Source organism: Phytophthora cinnamomi (assembly GCF_018691715.1).
Source record: "Phytophthora cinnamomi strain GKB4 chromosome Unknown Contig6, whole genome shotgun sequence".
NCBI classification, from domain to species: Eukaryota; Oomycota; class Peronosporomycetes; order Peronosporales; family Peronosporaceae; genus Phytophthora; species Phytophthora cinnamomi.
Window position 1 is genome coordinate 985,354 of NW_027150939.1, and position 18,736 is coordinate 1,004,089.

The 18,736-nt window shown below is 53.3% G+C and overlaps 5 protein-coding genes across 6 annotated transcripts; 2 read left to right on the plus strand and 3 right to left on the minus strand.

The window, feature by feature from the left end:
• Positions 1–3,133: 3,133 nt before the first annotated feature.
• IUM83_07452 (sulfatase-like protein) lies at positions 3,134–5,662 on the minus strand (the record flags this gene model as incomplete). Of its 2 annotated transcripts, XM_067931751.1 has the most annotated exons (2): positions 3,286–3,297; positions 3,368–5,662. In XM_067931751.1, 2 exons carry the CDS (start codon positions 5,660–5,662, stop codon positions 3,286–3,288), a joined length of 2,307 nt encoding a protein of 768 aa, XP_067799134.1. The 2 variants fall into 2 exon arrangements, with proteins under 2 accessions (XP_067799135.1, XP_067799134.1); XM_067931750.1 differs by having other exon boundaries at positions 3,134–5,662.
• Positions 5,663–9,483: 3,821 nt separating this feature from the next.
• Positions 9,484–11,337, plus strand: IUM83_07453 (Pectate lyase; the record flags this gene model as incomplete). The annotated part of the gene is made up of 7 exons (XM_067931752.1): positions 9,484–9,762; positions 9,834–9,929; positions 9,986–10,276; positions 10,343–10,508; positions 10,586–10,767; positions 10,831–11,040; positions 11,278–11,337. 7 exons carry the CDS (start codon positions 9,484–9,486, stop codon positions 11,335–11,337), a joined length of 1,284 nt encoding a protein of 427 aa, XP_067799136.1.
• Positions 11,338–11,657: 320 nt separating this feature from the next.
• On the minus strand, positions 11,658–14,581 carry IUM83_07454 (GTPase-activating protein GYP5; the record flags this gene model as incomplete). Its single annotated transcript, XM_067931753.1, has 7 exons — positions 11,658–12,014; positions 12,089–12,287; positions 12,347–12,432; positions 12,498–13,823; positions 13,890–14,091; positions 14,169–14,293; positions 14,393–14,581. The coding sequence occupies 7 exons, from the start codon at positions 14,579–14,581 to the stop codon at positions 11,658–11,660; spliced, it is 2,484 nt and encodes an 827-aa protein (XP_067799130.1).
• Positions 14,582–14,975: 394 nt separating this feature from the next.
• On the plus strand, positions 14,976–16,648 carry IUM83_07455 (uncharacterized protein; the record flags this gene model as incomplete). Its single annotated transcript, XM_067931754.1, has 5 exons — positions 14,976–15,601; positions 15,688–15,735; positions 15,804–16,161; positions 16,237–16,424; positions 16,489–16,648. The coding sequence occupies 5 exons, from the start codon at positions 14,976–14,978 to the stop codon at positions 16,646–16,648; spliced, it is 1,380 nt and encodes a 459-aa protein (XP_067799131.1).
• Positions 16,649–16,796: 148 nt separating this feature from the next.
• On the minus strand, positions 16,797–17,840 carry IUM83_07456 (Myosin-like IQ motif-containing domain; the record flags this gene model as incomplete). Its single annotated transcript, XM_067931755.1, has 1 exon — positions 16,797–17,840. The coding sequence occupies one exon, from the start codon at positions 17,838–17,840 to the stop codon at positions 16,797–16,799; it is 1,044 nt and encodes a 347-aa protein (XP_067799132.1).
• Positions 17,841–18,736: the final 896 nt, after the last annotated feature.

Sequence of the window (18,736 nt, forward strand, 5' to 3'; positions counted from 1 at the left end):
ATTATTTCCGTGCTGCTGGTAACCAGCAGTTGTTGCGTTCGAGAGGTCCATTGGTTCTGGACCTCCCGTCCTCGCTACCGGGCGCGGTTGCGGCCTCGGTACGTTTACATGGAGTTTAGCCTGCCGCAGGCTAAACTCTTCTTGCATGGCAAGGGTGATTGCAGCTTCGAGAGTACTCGGGTACTCTCGGAAGAGATAGGTCTTCACGGGCCCATCTCGAAGTCCTTTCATGAACGTGACGACTTTAGCCGCCTCGTCTATCGGGTTGGTCAAGATGTTCGAGACCAAGTACCGTGCACGCTGCGCGTAAGCATGGACGTCATGCTTACCCTGCTGCAGGTCGAGGAATTCCGCCCTCGACCGGAACTCGTTTTGCGGGGGCTCAAACGCTTGTTTGAGCTCCTCTTTGAACACTTCGTACGTGCTGAAGCACGTAGGATCGGAGAGTCGGCGTCCATACGCCCAACTCCTTGCGCGTCCGCCAAGGCAGGACATGGCGAACGCGACCTTCGACAGCGGGTCGACGATGCGTCGAGCCGCTATGGCTGTGTCGAGTTCGACAAGCCATCGGAGGAGAGGCTCGCCCTCTCTTCCCACGTAATTGCTTACGCTCAACTTTAATGGTTGAGCACGCGGTGTCGTCCCTGGCGACGCCGTCACTGAGGAAGCAGCATCACGCTGCTCCTTCATGATGAACCCCAGAGCAACACCATGTTGCTCCGTCGGCGATAGCGTACGCAGCATCGTAGCTATCGCCGCTTCTCCAATGACTGTTGACAGTCGTTGGAGGGCTTCCCACTCTGGGTCAGACAGGTGGGGGCAGTCAGCGCGTGCAACATGCGTTGCAGGCGTGTTGGAGCTTTCCATGGGCACCTCCGTGCTCATGTGCTTCTCGGCTCCGCGTTCGTACACCGCTTACGAACGTCAAGCAGTCGGTCGTTGGACGGACTACAAAGTGCTACCAGGTGTAGTGGGTCTAACTTGACTCACTACTTTAGCTTACACGTTGCGCAACGTGTATGAGGAAGCGTAAGTACTTAGTAATTACTTAGGTTAATTATATTTGAATACACAAATATAAGTTAAGTAAGATAGGATTCCAAGTGACTTAGATTAGGTAAAATGAGAACTGTATTGTTTGTAAATTGATCTTCCTCTAAAATCTGCTAAAAACTGTGTATCATCTATGAAAGGGTTGACAGCGGCTGGCTGTCAGAGCCCCGCTAATATGCATGACTCTGATTAGTAGAAAGATGCTGCTTTCTACCAATAGGATCTTTGGGTATGTGTGGACCACTCATTGTGGTGGTCCACTTCAATGTATCCATTGGTGTGTCTTACACCAAGGTGAGGAAGTATCCAAAACTTTTAACAGATAACCTATCTGTTAAATTCACAAGTGGCTGCAAGCCACTTGTGCGTGTAACCCCGTTACACGCCTCCTCACGGAACGTACGCCGTGCTCGAAGGGTTCGTGGTGTAGACACTACTTGTGACGTCCGGGCGACTTCTCTTTGCTCTTCTCGCTTTCTCCTCTTTCCTTCCATTTTTTTTCTTCTTTTACCAGCCCTTTCCTTTTCCATCTCTTTTGCTTTGTTTTTTATGCGCCTCGACGGTAACCACAACAATAAAGCCACCATTCAATCTTCCCATTTATGCAAGTCTATCAAAAATCTTTACGAATTGCGAATATGTAAATTAAACCATATTATGTTTGGTTAGTCGACACTAACCAAAATGCTGAGATGCAGCCCAAACGGTCTGGGATGCGGCCCAAACACACGGTAATAATCCAACCCAGTATTCGACCAGTAGTAGTTTTATTAATGCAGCTATTCTCCATTGGGCATATTAGTGCAGTAGTTAAACTGCTGCTGGTTATACATAGCGCAACACACTTCGTAGTCGCCATAACTATGGTCTGTGAGCTATCTAAGTGCCCTAAAATCAAAAACTGAACAGACTCAATAATCGGAAAGAAAGAAAGAAACGGGTACCAATTTGGGAAATAAAGAAATAAGTAATACTACAATAATAGTATAGTAATATGTTACAGAATTCAGGATGTTCATATTTAGTACTACAGTGCCTTCATTTCAGACTAATTCATACTACTATATATTATACAATAATAATACAATATATACCAGTATGAATTAGTTATTTTATAATATATAGTAGTACCGGACTGTAGGCACTGTGGTCTGGGTCAGGGGCGGGGATTGCAGCATATTCGTGGGTCTGGTGCTGGTCGAACTGACCAGTAACCTTACCAGACCCGCAGTAGACCTATTTAAAATCTAACCACGATCCGTAGATGTACTCGCAGGAATTCCGATCTGCCATGCTCAAGTTGCAGAAAATTGCAGAAAATGACTCGTAACGAGACTCGAGACTGGAGCGGCAATTGTGCTATCATCAAGTGGGCCAGGCTTCTCCCATGATAGGAAGCCAGCAGGGCGTAAGGGACGACAGAGTCGCACCGACACTGTTTGGTCTCTCTTGCCAGCTCGGAAAAATGTTCGACATGGAAGTTCCGCCAGTTGTTCAGCTGTGCAGCGTTCACGGTGGCGATACTGTGCTTCAGATGTAGAAGGTGCTGCCAAGAGATACAAGACCCAGACTAGTGATGAGACGCCCGAGCGAGATGTCACCGGGTGTGCCACAGATGACAGCTTCGACGGGACAAACAATCTGAGTTGTTTCACTCTAAGCCTCAATGGCAAGGACTATAACGCGATCAGAAGGCGGCTTCAGCGTCGGCTATGCTGAATACTGGAGTTCTGTTTAGTACGGCGATATGCAGACATTCACTGAGCAAGCCAAGCGAAACAATCCGTAGTGTCATACCTGAAATTGTAGGAGGCTCGAAGTTCAAGCTGAAGGTGCTGTGTGAGTGGACTTCGGAAATGATGCCTCCTGCAATCTGCTCGGTGGTAGCAGACTCGCCCTCCTTAGAGCGATTGACCGTCATCGTGGGCAAATCTGCTGCGACCGACGGGTTTCCTGACATCCAGTTGATTAGTCCTGAACGGCGGGGGTAGATTGTATATGAGCTTTGTAGCAAGAGGTCAAGCGCCTAGGTCCGTGCATTGAATTGTAGTATTTCTCCATTACCGCTAACCAAGCATTATCATGCGTTATCAACGGTAGTGCAGTTGACAGCTAGCAGGCAGTTTTCGTCCCACCGCTGTTTGTAATAGGCAGTGATTCTTCGTCCTCTATCGCGCCATGATATCCACTCAGCTCGCTCTTCCGGTGATATCAACGGAAATAAATCTGTGGTCATGCTGTGGTCTGCTTCAGTGTCGTGAAGCATGACGGAGTCGATAACATCGTCGTAGCGCAAACGCTGGTGGCCACGCACGACCGACATTTTGCGCAGTGGATCGTTGCTGAAAACCACGCGCTCGCCGAAGGGGACCTTGCGTTTGAGCGAGCGCCCGACGCCAGTTTGGATGAACCCTTCCTCTGGTAAGCCTGTGATGTCCGCCAGTGTGTTGAGAATGTCATACTGCTCCGCTGCATCTTCGAGCACGAGTCCCACGGAAGCACCTAGTCGTCCCTCTGCGATGATGGCGGCTGGGACTCGCGTCACTGACTCCTCGTGGGTATTTTTCATCTCAGCTTCCGGCGCTTGACCGTGGTCGCCCATGATGACAACAATGGTGTCGTTAAGAACTCCTTCCTTCTCCATGCGATCCATGAATTTTCCAAGCTCCATGTCCGTAAAGTGCCGCATCTCGAGGTAGTTTTTGATGTTTTCTGCGTACTTCTGGCCTTCGTAAAATGCCGAGAAATCCGGCTTGGTGGCATTCGCGTACCATGTTGGGCGTCGCTTGTAAGGTTCATGACTCGAAATGGTGTAGTGCGTGACGAACACTGGTTTCTTTGGTTTTCCACTGGCTACGCTTTCGCTTTGCTCCTTAGTCTTGTTCATGAGCAAGTCACCCAGAATCTGAAAGCTCAGGTCGTCGTGAACACCCCAGTTGAATCCTCGATGTGCGTCTCCGTACCAGTCGTCGCGGGAAATGTTGTAGTCGGCTTCTGCGAATTTCGCTATATTGTGGTTATTCCACACGTTCTCGTAGCCATGCGTGGGGAGGAATATGTCCCAATTATCGAGTGTGATCTTGGATCCGGTCGTGAAAAATGTTTCGTAGCCCTTCGCCAAAAACAACTGAGGCAAGCCAGAAAGCTCCGTGCCATTCCTTCCGCCGGTAATGGCTGTGTCCACGTTGCTTTGATAAGGAACCTGGGCAAAGATCAGACTCTCTAACGATCGGCTCGTTGGTGTACTGGACCAAATGTTGCGAAGAGCTACCCCGCGCTTGGCCCACCTGTCGAAGCTTGGCGTGATAGTAGTGTTGGTTCCCTTGAAAAGATTGGACGGGTCTTCCTCTCCGACGAGGTAGCGCGAGTCTTGGTAGCGGAAGGACTCGACGCCGAGGACCAGCACGTTCGGTGGGTTTTCCTTCGAGACTTCCACGTCGAAAGCAAGCTCTCCACGAAAGCCCGTGGTGCGTCGGTAAAGCGAATCGGCACCGAAAAGTTTGTGCCTCTCGGTTCGATGGATGTACATCTCCACCCAAGGCCTGTCGCCGAACTCATTCACAAACGTGCCATCTGGCGCTGTGGGCTGCAAGGAGTGGGCAAATAGCTCGTTCAGCGTGGCGTTCAATCCACAGTAGACGACTAACGGCGAGCACATGGAGCCTATCGTCACAACAGCGATGGGCATGATCATGGTACACGTGAGAACGACAGCGATCGCAAGAACATGTTTTCGCTCAAAGCTCGCAAAAGAGAACTTGTTGAGTGTGTCCTTCTCACTCGAACTCGTGGACTCCGCGCTATCTGCGCCTTCTTCGAGAGCGAGGCCCACGTATTTGGCACCTTTGACAGACTTCCCAGAAGACACTTCAGCCACTAAGTGCGTTGGGTTCCACTGAGCTAGATCAGCCCAAGTAGCCCACAATCGAACAAACGCGAAGAGAGTTGAAACCATCACCAGCATCGCCCCGAACTGGTATCCTCTGTAGATTTCCTCGCTGGAGATCGGAGCCGCGCTGAGGTATTCTCTCTCGCGTATTAGAGTGGCCAACAGCTCGAACGAGAACCGCATGTCTCGATTAACCACGAGGAGCATGTCGGCTACGAACGGCGCCATCATGACGAAGAACAGCAGCCACGAGACTACGTACGTGGTGAAATCACCGACGACGCGCTTGACGAATTCGCTCGGTCCGAATCGATTGAGAGCCTCGAGTTTCAAGGTATCAAACAGCCATAGAGTGCCTGTGAAGTAGGTCGCGCAGACGAAGTCTTCCAAGAACCCGAGCGTCAACGCTGCAATCTTGAAGCCCGGCGTATAGTCCTGGGGGCTGCCGTACATGCCGACCAGGTCTTGGAGGGTGAGGCACCGAGCGACGGAGAAGCAGAACAGCACGAAGGCGTAGACGAACATCCAGCCGAACCAGGGCAGAGCACCGAGCTCTGCCAACGTCAGCATCTCCCTCGGCTGTCGCCTTCGCCGAACACCTTTGGTCTCCGATGCGTCGTTACCGGCGCACAGTTCATCGTCCTCGTCGGCAGGTTCGGTGAACCGGTATCGAGTCGACTGGTTGACTCTGGAGCCAGCGAACAAGCTGATAGATTCCATGGTGGACGTCGACTGCAAACTCAAAAGTGAGCTTCGCATGTTTGCCACAGTAAGCAAACTATACACGAGTTCCCGAACGGTTCGTTTGCAGCTTTTTTTCTGTTAGAACGGGGTGAACCCCATCGCGAAGCTAATCTTCAACCATTCACAACCTCGCGAATCCTCAACCTGTGGCGGCAAACCTGCCAAGCTTTTGCAGGGTTAGGCCGTGTGGCATTGCTGGCGTATGGTGTCACACCATTGGTGTGATCCACTCTATTCATACAGTGGATTACTAGATGGCAGCCGACGTGACTGCATAGATGCAGTCACGTCGGCTGCCTACATCGATGGGCTCTGGCCGGCTCTCACGTGACGATACGGTAGCGCTTGCACTGTACTAAGTACACTGTTGCTTCACACACTTACCACGCTGCGGTGAGACTCGCACCGAGATCTCTACAATTTCTGGGTTATGTGAACGTGTACAGACAGAGATCAGGCCTTGCCCAGATTGTAAAACTCAGAATGAGGCTACCCTGAAAATGTGATCACCGCATTCCTTCTGTCTGCATACAGCTTCATTTAGCCAATCACAGAGCTATATTTTTCCTTCGGGAAATTTCGTGTACACATAAGCATTTATATCACACATTGCCCACTATACTTGAACATTGTATAGGTCTGACTCTTGTTTTCAAAGCCATAAGCCGAGACACAAAAACCACGGCCTTTAACGCAAAATCAGCTGTATGCAGAGATTTAAATGAGCGCCAGCTGAATAAAGTTCCTCAAACTTTAAAATTTCAAAATCTGGTGATCACGACAATGTATTCAATTGTTGCCAACAATTACCACAAAAAGTTGCTGACAAAAGTAAAGCAAACGTACTTTTGAATGTATTTATCACATTTCCAGGAGCTTTTAAATTGCCCCAGCTTAGCATGGGTGTCGTTCCACCCAGAGGTAGATGCGCTGACCCTATCGAGAAAATCGCAACACTAGCAGCCTGGCGAGTGGGTGTCGTTCCAGCCGCGGGTGCTGACCCTATCGAGACGAGAAGACAACACCTTCCTAGGCCGCGTAGGCGACAACACCTGTCTTCATTTTGCCAGTTAGAGTGTCCGTGTACAGTATGGCTACAGGTGGAGCCAGCAGTATCGCCATTGGCGATTCCCAACGCCAAAAATGGTAGTTACCACAATGAAATAAATCTCGCGCAAGCAAAGGCGAAGCATACTTTCGCGGAGAGCGTAAGTGTCATTGGCCGGTCTCGAGGAGCAAACTATCGATCAGGGTACTTCTGCGCTGGCCCAGCAACATAGGTAAATAGAAGTTCGTTTACGGATCAATACTCGTCAAAACATACATGTAATCAAGTGAACAGCTGCGTGGATTACCATTTGCCATGGTTTTCGACGATTACTCCTGGGTCCCTTGTGGGGATATTTTTCACGAGGGTGCCACAACGAAGAGCACATTTAATGTGCTGTGCTGTCATAAATTTTATCACAAGGGGACACAACGAATGTGGTTGGTCAAGACTACAGTAGAGTGCTTCAAGCTGAGAGGGGCGACATTTTCATCACCAAACCACGGCGCACACTACCCTCGAGTGCGCGCTTGCACCCACTCCCAGCGGAGACCGTCAACGACGACGCGATCAATCTGGGGGCCCTCTTCAACGTCATCGTCCCAGAGGACGCCAGGTCTCGAAGGCATCAACGACGCCACCTGGCGCGCGTCCGCGGGGCTCTGGAGCTGTTCACAGTGCTGGCGGCCGTCAACAGCCTCAAAATCGCCAAGTTCATGGCCGAGTTCGTGGCGGACGAGGACGTCGTCGGACTTTTGTACACGCGATCCTCACCGTGTGGAACTGCTACCTGCCGGGTCTTTGTCCTCTCGAAACCCCGCTGCAACGCAGGCTTCCGTGACATGGGGACAGTTGTTCGGCTGTCCGGAAGGCCCGTGGGTCTGCTCTCCTGACTTTAGCCAGGCCATGGAAAGGTAAAGGTTATGAACCCAAAAGAGTGGAAATTTGGCAAGTACTGCGTCTCGAAGTTGACTGGGCGCTGGGGCACGAGGCGATGTCAATGATTGGGGGAGCAAGACTTGTCTTGTGAAAAAAAAAACTGAAAAGGTGTTGACGCTAGTCGATTTTCGTGTAAGCTGGGGAAACTGCTCGAGATGGAAATCCCGCGAGTTGTCCATTTCTGCGCCGAGCTCGGGCCATTGAACCGTGAGAGGTGCAGAGTCTCGGGCGTTTGTCAGAGGCGCTAAAACATATAAGGCGATGGTTGACCATGAGAGTGTGCCGAAAATAACGAGGGCTCTTGCACTGACAGGCTTTGCGTGTTTGACCTTGGAATTGGACGATATGAAAGCCAAGGACAAACCGGTGACGGAGATATCGGGAATTATGTTTAGTGTTCGTTGATCAGCGGTTGCTTCTTGTGCAAACTGTCCGGGGAGAGCTGTGAGTCGGCCGTGCGAGATGCAACGTATTGTACAAGGAGTTAGAGTTGAAGCTCAAATGGATGTCCAACTCTAAAGTTGCTGGGATCTGCTCGGCATCGGCTGAATCTCCCCCAATGGAAACGCTGAGGGTACCCGCTGGTGTCAAGCTCAGGCCATGAATCTGACGCGTTTGGGTTGGCTGATGTATGGGCTTTGCCGAAGCGTGTCTACGACGTCTGATAAAATGCTCCACGGTACCACGAAGATTTTTCGTCTGATCCAGGAGTATTTGTTCGTCACTGCCGAAGTGTTCAAAAACAACTACCCCGAACCAGTACGGGGCCCGGATTCCCCTGATTCTATATGCAAAAGTACAACTGCATTAAAACCAAGAGAATTACCACATGCTTCCCACTTCGACTGGCCGTTGCTCGGGCGTCGCTGCAAACTTGAAAATGAATCCCAGAAGGACGGAGTCGAGAAGATGGACCGCATTCTTCTGGCATACGTTGCGGTTTGCTCCATCGCTACTCATCACAACACTGATCATTGCTGACTTCGAGTGGAGCGGGAACTTTTCCTTTACAAGTGGGAGGGGATCCTTGTCGTGCGCTTTCAGAGCGTTGATATACGCTGAAGATTTGCCTTCCTCACGAGTTGCCACCTCCAGCTTCAACAGGTCTCGAGACACGCGGTAGCTACGGTCTTTCAGACACGCAGATAGACCGAGCACGGATTGGGAGCCACCAATTGCCAGTTCCTTGATACCCCGGTTGTGCAGCTCCTGACTGGGCGTAGGCTGGAACAGTAATTTCCTCCATATTATCGACAAGTCAACATCATTAAACCATGTGAGCTGAAGATCTTCAAGGTCTGGACAAGCTGCAGCCACGTCGCTAAGGTCTATGCTGGTTTCGGAGTTTCCGTAATAGTTTAAACTGAGTTGTCAGCGATCATCTTTAGCAACTCCACCACCAAAGACTCGTTTACGATGCTAGAGAACATCATACTTAACTCACGAAGACGGCGTGAGCACTCGGGTTGACATTTTGCTGCAGGTGAACTGTCCCGGACGAATCGCTTTGCACGATCACGGGCGTTTAGCTTTAACCGACAAATTCCATAACCAGGAACAACAGCATCAACACAGTCAGTCATGATTAAAGGGTTGTAAAGCGTTCCGCAGCGATAAGAGCGCGACAGCACAAAGGTCGTGTTGCTTCCTTCATTCGCCAAACCACCAAGTCGAAGTTCTGTTCCTTCTTGAATCGTGTGAGAATCCGTACTCGTGAGGTCTCATGTAAGATTAGCTATGAAAAAAGCGAAAAAGTTGCCATGAAGCGTCACTAGCGAAACTTCAGCCAGGGACTTCAGTGATCTCGGCCATGCCAGAGGATATTGCAGTGAATGAGAGTCTTGAGTCTCTGACAACGAGTTTGCAGAGCGAGCGCAAGTGGCGGAACGTTCAAACAGTGTTGCCCGAGTGTTTTGGGCTGGTTGCGCGTGTGTTGAAGGATCAGGCGCAGGTGATCCAACAGCTTCAGCATCGCATCGATGGCCTGGAGCGTGTTCAGGTGACGGCTGTGAATTCGGATCTTATTACTGCGTTGGAAGAGCGCGTCCGTTTAGATATGAAGCGCCGAGTGGCGAGGTTTCGAAAAGAGGTTGGTGGTCTCTCCTCGCATACATCCTTGACCCCGAAGTCAGTTTTTGATCGTTGTTGTGGTCTTGACAGGTCTCTGTGAGCTTGGAACAGCAGCAAGCAGTGATGCAAAACGTCAAAGAGGAGTCAAAAAGTAAAGCGCTGCATCAGGAGGAGGCAGTCGCCAAGGTGTGTACGTACAGGTGCGATTTACAAATGACTCCATGACTGACAGGTTCCTGCAGAAGTGCTTACAAGTTGAGCAAAGCTTGGAGCAATTACGCTGCAAGGTGGAAGAGGGAATGGATCAGCTGACAGCTAGCACAAAAGATCGCCTGAAAAGCCTGGAATTGCAGTTCAAGTCGACACGCATTCAGGATGCAGATAGGTTGGCGAAAATGCGGCAAGAGATGACCCTGAAAGTGGTGGCTTTGGAGCACAAGCTAATAGAGGTTGAATCGAGGAGAGAAGCTGTCAACGTCCCTGATGTCAAGAAGGTAGCTCCGACATCGCCAGAATCACGGGAAGGAAACGAGGTGAGTGGTGCGATTTATGGCTCTTACGCAAGTGAGGTAATTGAGTGTCGATGTGTGCTCTGTTAGGATCCGATTCGTGAAGATCTAGCGTGCATTTCCCAAGATATTCGAGAAATGGAGATTAGAATGGAGAAGAAGCTTGCTGGCTGGAGGCAAGAGCTGTTGGCGTCCATCAGCAAGAAGTTCTGCAAGAGTGAGGTCACAAAGCTTCTTAGTCGGAAGATGGATGCGAGTACGTCTGGGTTGAGCGCTGTAAAATGGGAAACGGGTGAATAATTATTAACCTCCTTGGGATGCTTGAAATGGTAGTGGACGCGTGGAAGCAACTCGCAGAGAAGGCAGATAGCGCTCGAGTTGATGAAGTCACCAATGCTCTAATGGACAGCATCCAGCGAGCGCAAGAAACTATGATCGGCGACGTTGATCAGTTGCGCCAACTCAACGAGGCCAAGGCCGACGCGCTGGAGCTTGTGCAGGTTAAGCACAACATGGTAAGATGGAAAACGTCTTGGTTGTAATGTTATTTTGTCCTAACGGCTTTCTGCATTATGAAGCACAATTTGTTGTCTGTTGCTGAGTCCATTCAGTACGAGCTAAGCGCACTGCAGCGAGTCATGAACGAGAAAATGACTATTGCAGATGTGAAGGAACTGCTAGCCTCTCAGTCGACACTGAACGGTTTACAGAACGCCATGAAGCAAGTGGACAGTGCAGCGGCTGGTGAATTTGCAGCAAAATGTCAAGTCGACATCATCGATCGACAGGTGCAAGCCATAACGCGGCAGCTACGCAGCGAAATTTACCAAGCTCGCTATGTAAGTGCTGCTAAATACCTATACGACAAACGTAAGCTGACCAGGCTTTTTCTTCTCTATAGATCTGGAAGGATGGTCCTCCTAGCACAAAGCAAACGATTCGATGGAGCTCTCAAGTGGTCAACACGAATGCCGATATCTTCTTGTGGCAGTTTGGGTCTGACGAGGTGAGGTTGCTGCTGCCAGGGCTTTATCATCTGCAAGCAGCCTTTTTCACCAACTACTCTCCAGCCATTCAAGTGCTAGTAAACGGTGAGCCGGTTGCTGTATTGCACTCGTCGACCGATACAAGAGAGTTGAGCTGTTCTCCTCCATGCGGACATCCAGCTATTCGACGTCTGCATCATAGTGCTGGTAATGTAGCGGGTCTGGCGATTGATGTGTTTCTGGCGCTACCTGCAAGAGCACTTGTTGCTATCTCGTATGACCTTGATGAGAAGGCACAGGGCTTTTTGAACCTGCGGAAGCTGTAATTAAAGAGCAACAGCATGTCATCTATGCGATACAGGCTATGATTTTATTCATCATGACGCACTAGAATACTGGGAACGAGTTACCTGCTTGCATCACACAACGGTTGCAGACTGCATTTGTGACGGAGACGCCTGCCTTGTTGAGGGGGGGCCTTTTGAAGTGAGATCTCGCTTGGGTGCTGGCACAAACGGCTGTTCCTGTCGAGTTTCGGGTCGCAGATATGATGGTGGTAGCGATGCTCTCCTTTTCTGGGAGCGCTGATTGGTATTCAGTTGGCCTTCGAGTTTGTTGGTCGTGTGGGGATCGTTACGAGCTCGAGTCTTCGTCGTGGATGCTTCTGCTGTCGGTGTCTCCTGCTCAAACTCATTTTCCAAGCACTTCAGCATTTGATCGGAGATCTCGTACTTTGCAGATTGTGTAAGGACATATCTCGCATCCATGAGCCGAGGCTACAAAACCCAATTCCAAGCATTAACTTTGTGTAATGAGGTTCACAGCATATCGTTTTTGTACGCAGACTCACCGCATACTCCTGAATGTCGTAAAATAATCGAGGGATCTCATCAAAGGAGCTAGCAAGAATGGGTCTCTGGAGCTCCTCCAAGATCACGAGTGCGGTTCGTAGGAGATGTTTCCATCCATTGAAGATAAATCCCTCAAAAACCTGTACCACTACGTCGTAGGAAAGTGCCTCCATGTTGGAGAAAAGAGTCATAAACCACCTGGTGCATCAGTGTTAGAAAGGGTAGCAGGGGTCTTCGTCATCATAGTTACGGCGTACCCTGTTGCAACAATGCTAATCGGGAAATCGATCGCTTGAAAATGCTCGAACAACAAGGGCAAATGCATTCGTAGAAGGCTGTCCAGCTAACATAACATGAAAGATCAGCTGTAAGGTTAATGTAGCTTGACGAAAAAGCGCTCAATCTTACCTGAGAGCAGCGAAGCGTAAGATGGGGTAATCCTGGCCCATACAGTCGTTCAAGCTCGAAGCGTGGAGATGCCAGTAGGCTAACGAGCAGCCAGAATGCACGCGCTTCATTCCAGTCACTTACAGCGAGCAGCAACGCCGCTACGTGATCCATACCCTGACAGTACCCCACTTCGGTATCCACGCTAGCACAAGCACGAAGCACATTCTGCAGCGCTGCTTGTCTTTTTTCTAGGGGGATAGGAACTCCATTCGAGGTGCATACAGAGCGCGACGTTGCGTCCACGCTCTTGCGGTGTTGCCGCCGCGCTGATATCCCGAATGTCCGGGTGACATCCAGGCGGATTGGTTCATCCCATTCCGACGGTGGTCCCGTTTCGCACTGTGTACAAATGAGCTCGTACACCTTCTCAAGCTCCATAGAGGTCGGTGCGGAGTTTGTTGGCGAGATAGTATTAGCTGCAGACTGCACAGGCTGTTCCCACAACGGACGTGACGTGGCCACGGGGAGTTCATTCGCATCAGAGTCTTCGGTGTCTGACCCCGAAGATGCATCTAGCCTGGCACGCACGGCTTCAGCCAAATCTGTGACGAACGCCCGTGTCCGATTATCCTTCAGGCACTCGGCCTGCCACAGCATGGCGATACTTGGGTCCGATGAAACTGTGTTGTCAACGGAGCTGCTACTTCGAGATCGTAATCGACTGCAAAGCTCGTCCGAAACAGCTTGCAGCGCCTCTCGGTCGGTTTGCGTGAGGAAACTATCGGTATACCGAATCATCACGCTCCATCCATTGTCTTCATGATCATATGACGACTTGTTGTTCGCTGATCTCTGAGTGTTCACAGCTTCTCGCAACGCTGCAATTGTTGCGTCCATCTTGTCAAGCACGCGGTGTGCTCGGCATTGCGCCATCTTGAAGCTCATCGTTAGTTGCCGATGTGCCAGGGCAAGCTGATTTGAGGCTTCCACTGAGGTTTGGGCGGGTGCAAAACGGTGCGCTGCTGGCGGGGCCGGCAGCTCCATCGACGCGGAGCCTATGGGGGATCCTCCATGTTGCTTCTGGATAGCTTCATCGAGAGCATGTACGTCACAGCCGGCATCAATTGCCAGTGCACGCAGCTTCTGCTCCTCCTGCTTCTTGGCCGCCAGCGTCTGCTTTGCTGTAGCTAGCACCGCGTGGATCCTGTGCTCCAGCTCCTGGTTCTCGCGGCTGATCTTTCTCGCCTCTCGAAGCTGCTGGGCGCGATACTCCGCCTGGTAGCACGGCGTGCACACGCGCTGCGCGCGCAGCGGCGCCCCAGGGCACAAGGCGATCTCCAGGATCTGTCCGCAGCAGCCTGCACAAAAGATGGAGAAGCACAGCCGGCAATGGTGGCGACGCTCGCGCACGGAGAAGGGGGCGAAGCACAGCGGGCAGTTGCTCGCCGTCGCGTCGTCCTCCCAGAACCTGTCCGCGCTGGCAACGGGGTGGTCCGGCGTGCTCTCGTCCCATCCAGGCAGCATCTTGTCCACCGTCGCCACGTACTCGGCCATGGCCGCCTCTCGGTCGTCCGTGTCGCCTTCCGTCCCGCTGCACGCGTCCCACTCGCGCCTGCCCACGGCATAAAACCCCAACTGAATGAGCCTCCAGCCACCCAGCCACCCTCGATTTAAAGGACCCCCACTGACATGATCGCCCCTGGGCCGAGCAGCCCTCCGCACAGTGTGAAGAGCCCGAAGATGCCCGACGCGTGCGTCGTGTGGTTAGCCACGTGCGACTCGTCCTTGGCGCGCCGACTGTTCTCCGCTGGCCCCTGCAGCGCAACGCAACGCAACGCCCGCTTCAGTCTTCAGTCTTCAGTCTTCAACCCGCGCGGGGGATAAGCTTATTGTATTAATTTATCATTGCCCACCTGCTCCACGAAGCACTGGATGCCCAGCAGCCGCGGCTCGTGCTCTTTCAGCGTGCGGATCACGAACGGGTCCACCGCGCGCTCCGACCCGTTGTGGAACTTGTTCAGCACGGACCCCACCAGCGCGTTGGCGCGCGCGTACCGCGCGGCAGCGGAGCCCCGGCCCCTGCTCTTCTTCTTGCCCGTCATGGACCTGAGTTGTGCACCGGAAGCCAGAAGCGCGAGGGGAGCAGTTAGATCGAGTGGCCATGAAAGGGCGTGCCACATGTGACAAGGCGACGCTTCAAGATCGGTCACTACTCGCTTCAGTGACAGATTATGTGCGCCACACCGCACACTTGAATAGTACTGCACTACCATTCGCTAGTACTGACTCACATATGAGTACAGCTACTATGCTAAACCAGATTAATACGGAACATTAACTGTAGTGATATTATGAATATTATAGAAGACACTACTAACAAAATGTGGGGCAAACTACTACAGTTGTATCAGTCGTAGTACTACCCGAAGACGGATCAGCAGCACCGCTTCAAGCAGACAAACAGTCGCGTCATAGTCGCCCGCCATCCGCCCGCCCATGAGCTCCCGAGGCCGCCGCACCCCGCCACAGTCGCTGGCCGACGCGGGCGCGAGCGAGAGCTCGCCGCTGCTGGCGCCCGGCAGCATGTCGCTGAACTACAACTCGGACTCGGCCGTGTACGGCCGCAAGGAGGAGGAGGCGGGCGCGTCCAACGGCTCGCGGCGCTTCTTCGGCGCCGACAGCGACGGCAGCAGCAGCGCCGACAGCGACGAGCACGAGGACTTCAGCGACCTGGACCGGCAGTTCTCGCCCACCAGCTACCGCTCGCAGCAAGCTCCCGACGCCTTCCGCCAGATCCCGCGCGCCAACTGGCACGGGCTCGGCTCGCGCACCAAGTTCAAGCGCTCCAAGCCGCTGCCGGCGCCCGGCACCGTGAGCCACACCACGCGGCGCTCGCGCATGCGCACCATCAAGAAGCAGCTGAGGGAGCCGCCCAGCGCGCCCAAGCTGCGCGTGTCGGCCTACTGCACGTGCGACCAGCTGCAGCTCTTCAAGCTGCTCAAGTGGCTCGAGCGCGTGGAAACGGGCCAGCTGCCGGGCGGCGAGCTGCACCCGGACGGCTGGAGGCACAAGATGTACATGGGCGCCATCCACTCGAGCTGTGCGCCGGCCCCGGACCTCGTGTCAGTTGCATTGGTGGTGCTGCTGAGGTTGTAGTGGAGTCCTTTGCTGATTTTGGGGGTTGGTGTGGTTGGTTTTGTTGCTGCAGGGAGGGCGCGCCGGTGCCGTATCAGCAGAAGGATGCCTTCTACTTCGCGTACGCTGATGGCTGGAGATTGAGGAGATTGGCGCAGGAAGGCTGACTGGTATTGTGATTTTTTGCAGGACGGGCTGTGCGGTCTTCTGGGGGCTGACAAGAGCAGAGGAGCAGGCGCATCTGGTGGCGCTGGGGGCGTTTTCGCTGGGGCCGGTCAAGCAAGTTGAAGTGGAGGACATGGACTACACGTACGGCGAAGCGAGCCTCATCTGCAACGACGCGATCACGCTCAGCAGCAACCGCGCGTCGGAGAAGTTGGCGGTGTCCTTTGCGATGGCGCAGTCGTCCAAGCTCGACGTGTTCGAAGAACGGGTGGAGGAAACCATTCGTGAGACGAAGCACGTGCCGCAGAATCTTGCAGCAACGGGCTCGATTCAGTACTCGCAGAGTGATATCTCCAAGCTCATCGGACGGTTATTTATCGAGGTGAGAGAAGCACTCACTGCTCACCGACGTCCAGGTGAATAATATCTTGCGCTTATTCTTGTATGCGCTGCATAGCGGAGCGATGTGAATCTCAACTCGGACATGCTGGACGAGCCGGACTTCTTCTGGGAGGACGACGAATACGAGCCCCTGTACAAGAAGGTGATGAAGTATCTGAGCGTGGATAACCGCGTCCAGATCCTCAATACGCGGCTGGATATCCTTCGCGAGCTGTACGTGTTCCATAATGCTCTTCTCTACATGTTGCACAGCTTGGCACAATGGCTAACGTATAGTGTGGGTCTGCTGTATCGATGAACGGAGCAGACTCGACGTGCTTAGCCAGCAACTCGCGCATCAGCACGACACGAAGCTGGAAATGATCGTGATTTGGCTCATCGTTGCCGAGGTCGCCGTGCAAGTCGTGTGGAATATCCTCATTAAGGACATCCTCGGCTTCTTCCCGCACTCCGACACGTCGGACTAGACGCAGAACGCGGTACTCTGCTGGTCGGAAGTGCTTCAAGTTAGCTGAGTGTAGTAGAAACGGAAGCGGAGCAGCGGTAATGCAGACAATTTGGTTAATAAGTCTTTAGGTAAGGAACCTTTGATAGATAGCACAGCGCTAACAGCGCTCATTTGGGTGGTAAAGCAGCAATACGAGCGACAGCTTTGGTATGCTTGCGTCGTACTTGCTGCATCTGCGCGATAACTCGGCGTGCACCACGACTGCGAATGCGCCCGTTGATCGAGAGCAGCGCGTCCTTGTCGTCCTTGTCCGAGGCCATGCTAGACGCGTTGGAAGCTTGGCGGTGAAGGTCCTTCCTTGCAAGGTGTCCTCGCGCCAACCTCTGGATCTGCTTGGCTGCACCAGAGCGTTGGCGCAGGGCTTCGTGCTCGAGGTCGATGGCCTTCTGTCGCTTGGCCTCTCGCAGCCTCATCAGCTGGCGCTTGGCGCGTTTGCGCTGCAGGAAGCTGCGGCACACGCGCTGGATCTTGATGACGAACACCTCCTGCTTCTCTCTCCGCCTGGCCTCCAACACTTGCTTGGCAACGCGCACTCGTGCACGCGCTCGGCTGGCTTGCTGGATGCACAGCGCGGCCTCCGTGTCGCGCTTGAGCTTCTCTTGGGACATCGTGCGCCGCGCGAGATACCCGCGCAGTCTGGCCTGAAGCCGCACAATGGCGGAGCGCAGCAGCTCCATCTCGCGGCGGCGCCGGTCGCGCTCAACGCGACGCAGCTCCCTCTTCTCCTCCAGCACGTGCTGCAGCTCGGCGTACTTGACGCGCATCCGCGAGGTGCGCAGCGCCATCTTCTGCTGCCAGCTCTCGGCGCGTCGGCGGCTGTTCTCGAGCGAGAGCAGGCTGCTGTCCGCGTAGCTGCCGGCGATGAACTCCTTGGTGAAGCCGGCGGGCCTCGCGTGCTTGGGGCAGCTGAGCGCCACGTCCTGGAAGTCCATGTAGCGGCCGTAGTCGTAGCCCGTCGTGGTGCGGTACAGCGGGTGGCCCGGCGTGCGCGCCAGGATGTCCAGCTTGCCCAGCGAGCGGATCTCGCGCGCGGCGGGCAGGCCCGCGCCGCACAGGCGGGGCAGCGTCACGCGCTCGCAGGCGGAGGCATTGTTGTTGTTGTTGCTGGTGCTGGTGCGCGGCGCCAGGCCGTAGCTGTTGAGCGCCAGCATCGGGCGGCGCCTTCAACTGGCATAAAGAGGGATGTGCGCGGCCGCCGCATGGACGCCAGCGCCCAGCCCCGACCAGGCACGCGAGAAGAGCAGCGCGAAGCTCACGCCGACCAGGTCGCGAAGCGCGCGACCAGATTAGGTGTAATTGAAGTGAAGCACACTAAAGTTGAAGTGGTTGAAGTGGTTGAAGTAGTTGAAGTGGTTGAAGTGGCTGTGTCAAAGTGGATGTTGCGGAGGAAGCGGATGCCACCGACTCGGCGCTGATGGTGACGGGGGATGAACGTGAGCGCTTCGCCCCGGAAACACTGTGGACAACCGGTCGGTCGGTGCCAGGCACTCCCGCTGGAATATAGGCCTTCGGTATACACATTGGTAAGCAGATCCCCATGACCTACAGTACTCCAGTATTTCGTCAGCATCGACATCAAGTCGGTCGGTTTTTCATTCATCCAGCAATCCAGGGAGAGCAGATCACAGTGTTCGCGACAAATGACCCCGCCGAAGTTGTCTTCAGCTACGTCTGCGGAGTCTGATGCCTCCTTCGCGAGGCTGTAGGCTGTCGTCTGTCGGGCTGAGAATTGAGTACATGACGTTCATGACACACATACTGGAGCTTGTCCTCTTCCTTGCCGCTGCCTATACTGGTGTCGATGGAGCCGCAAAAAGCTGTATTGGCGATATGCGCAGCCGTATCCGCGACGATCTTCTCTTTCAGGACGGAGATGAAATTTGGCTTGATATTCTTCTCCTTGCTGCGGATACGCACACCCGCTTCGAGGCTGCGACGCCTGGGAGACTGGTGCTGTTCATAATATGAACATATTATGTGGGGCTTGCGAGGAAAAGTTGATGTGGACTCCGGCCGGATGGCAAGGCGCATGGCTTTGCTGGCTGTA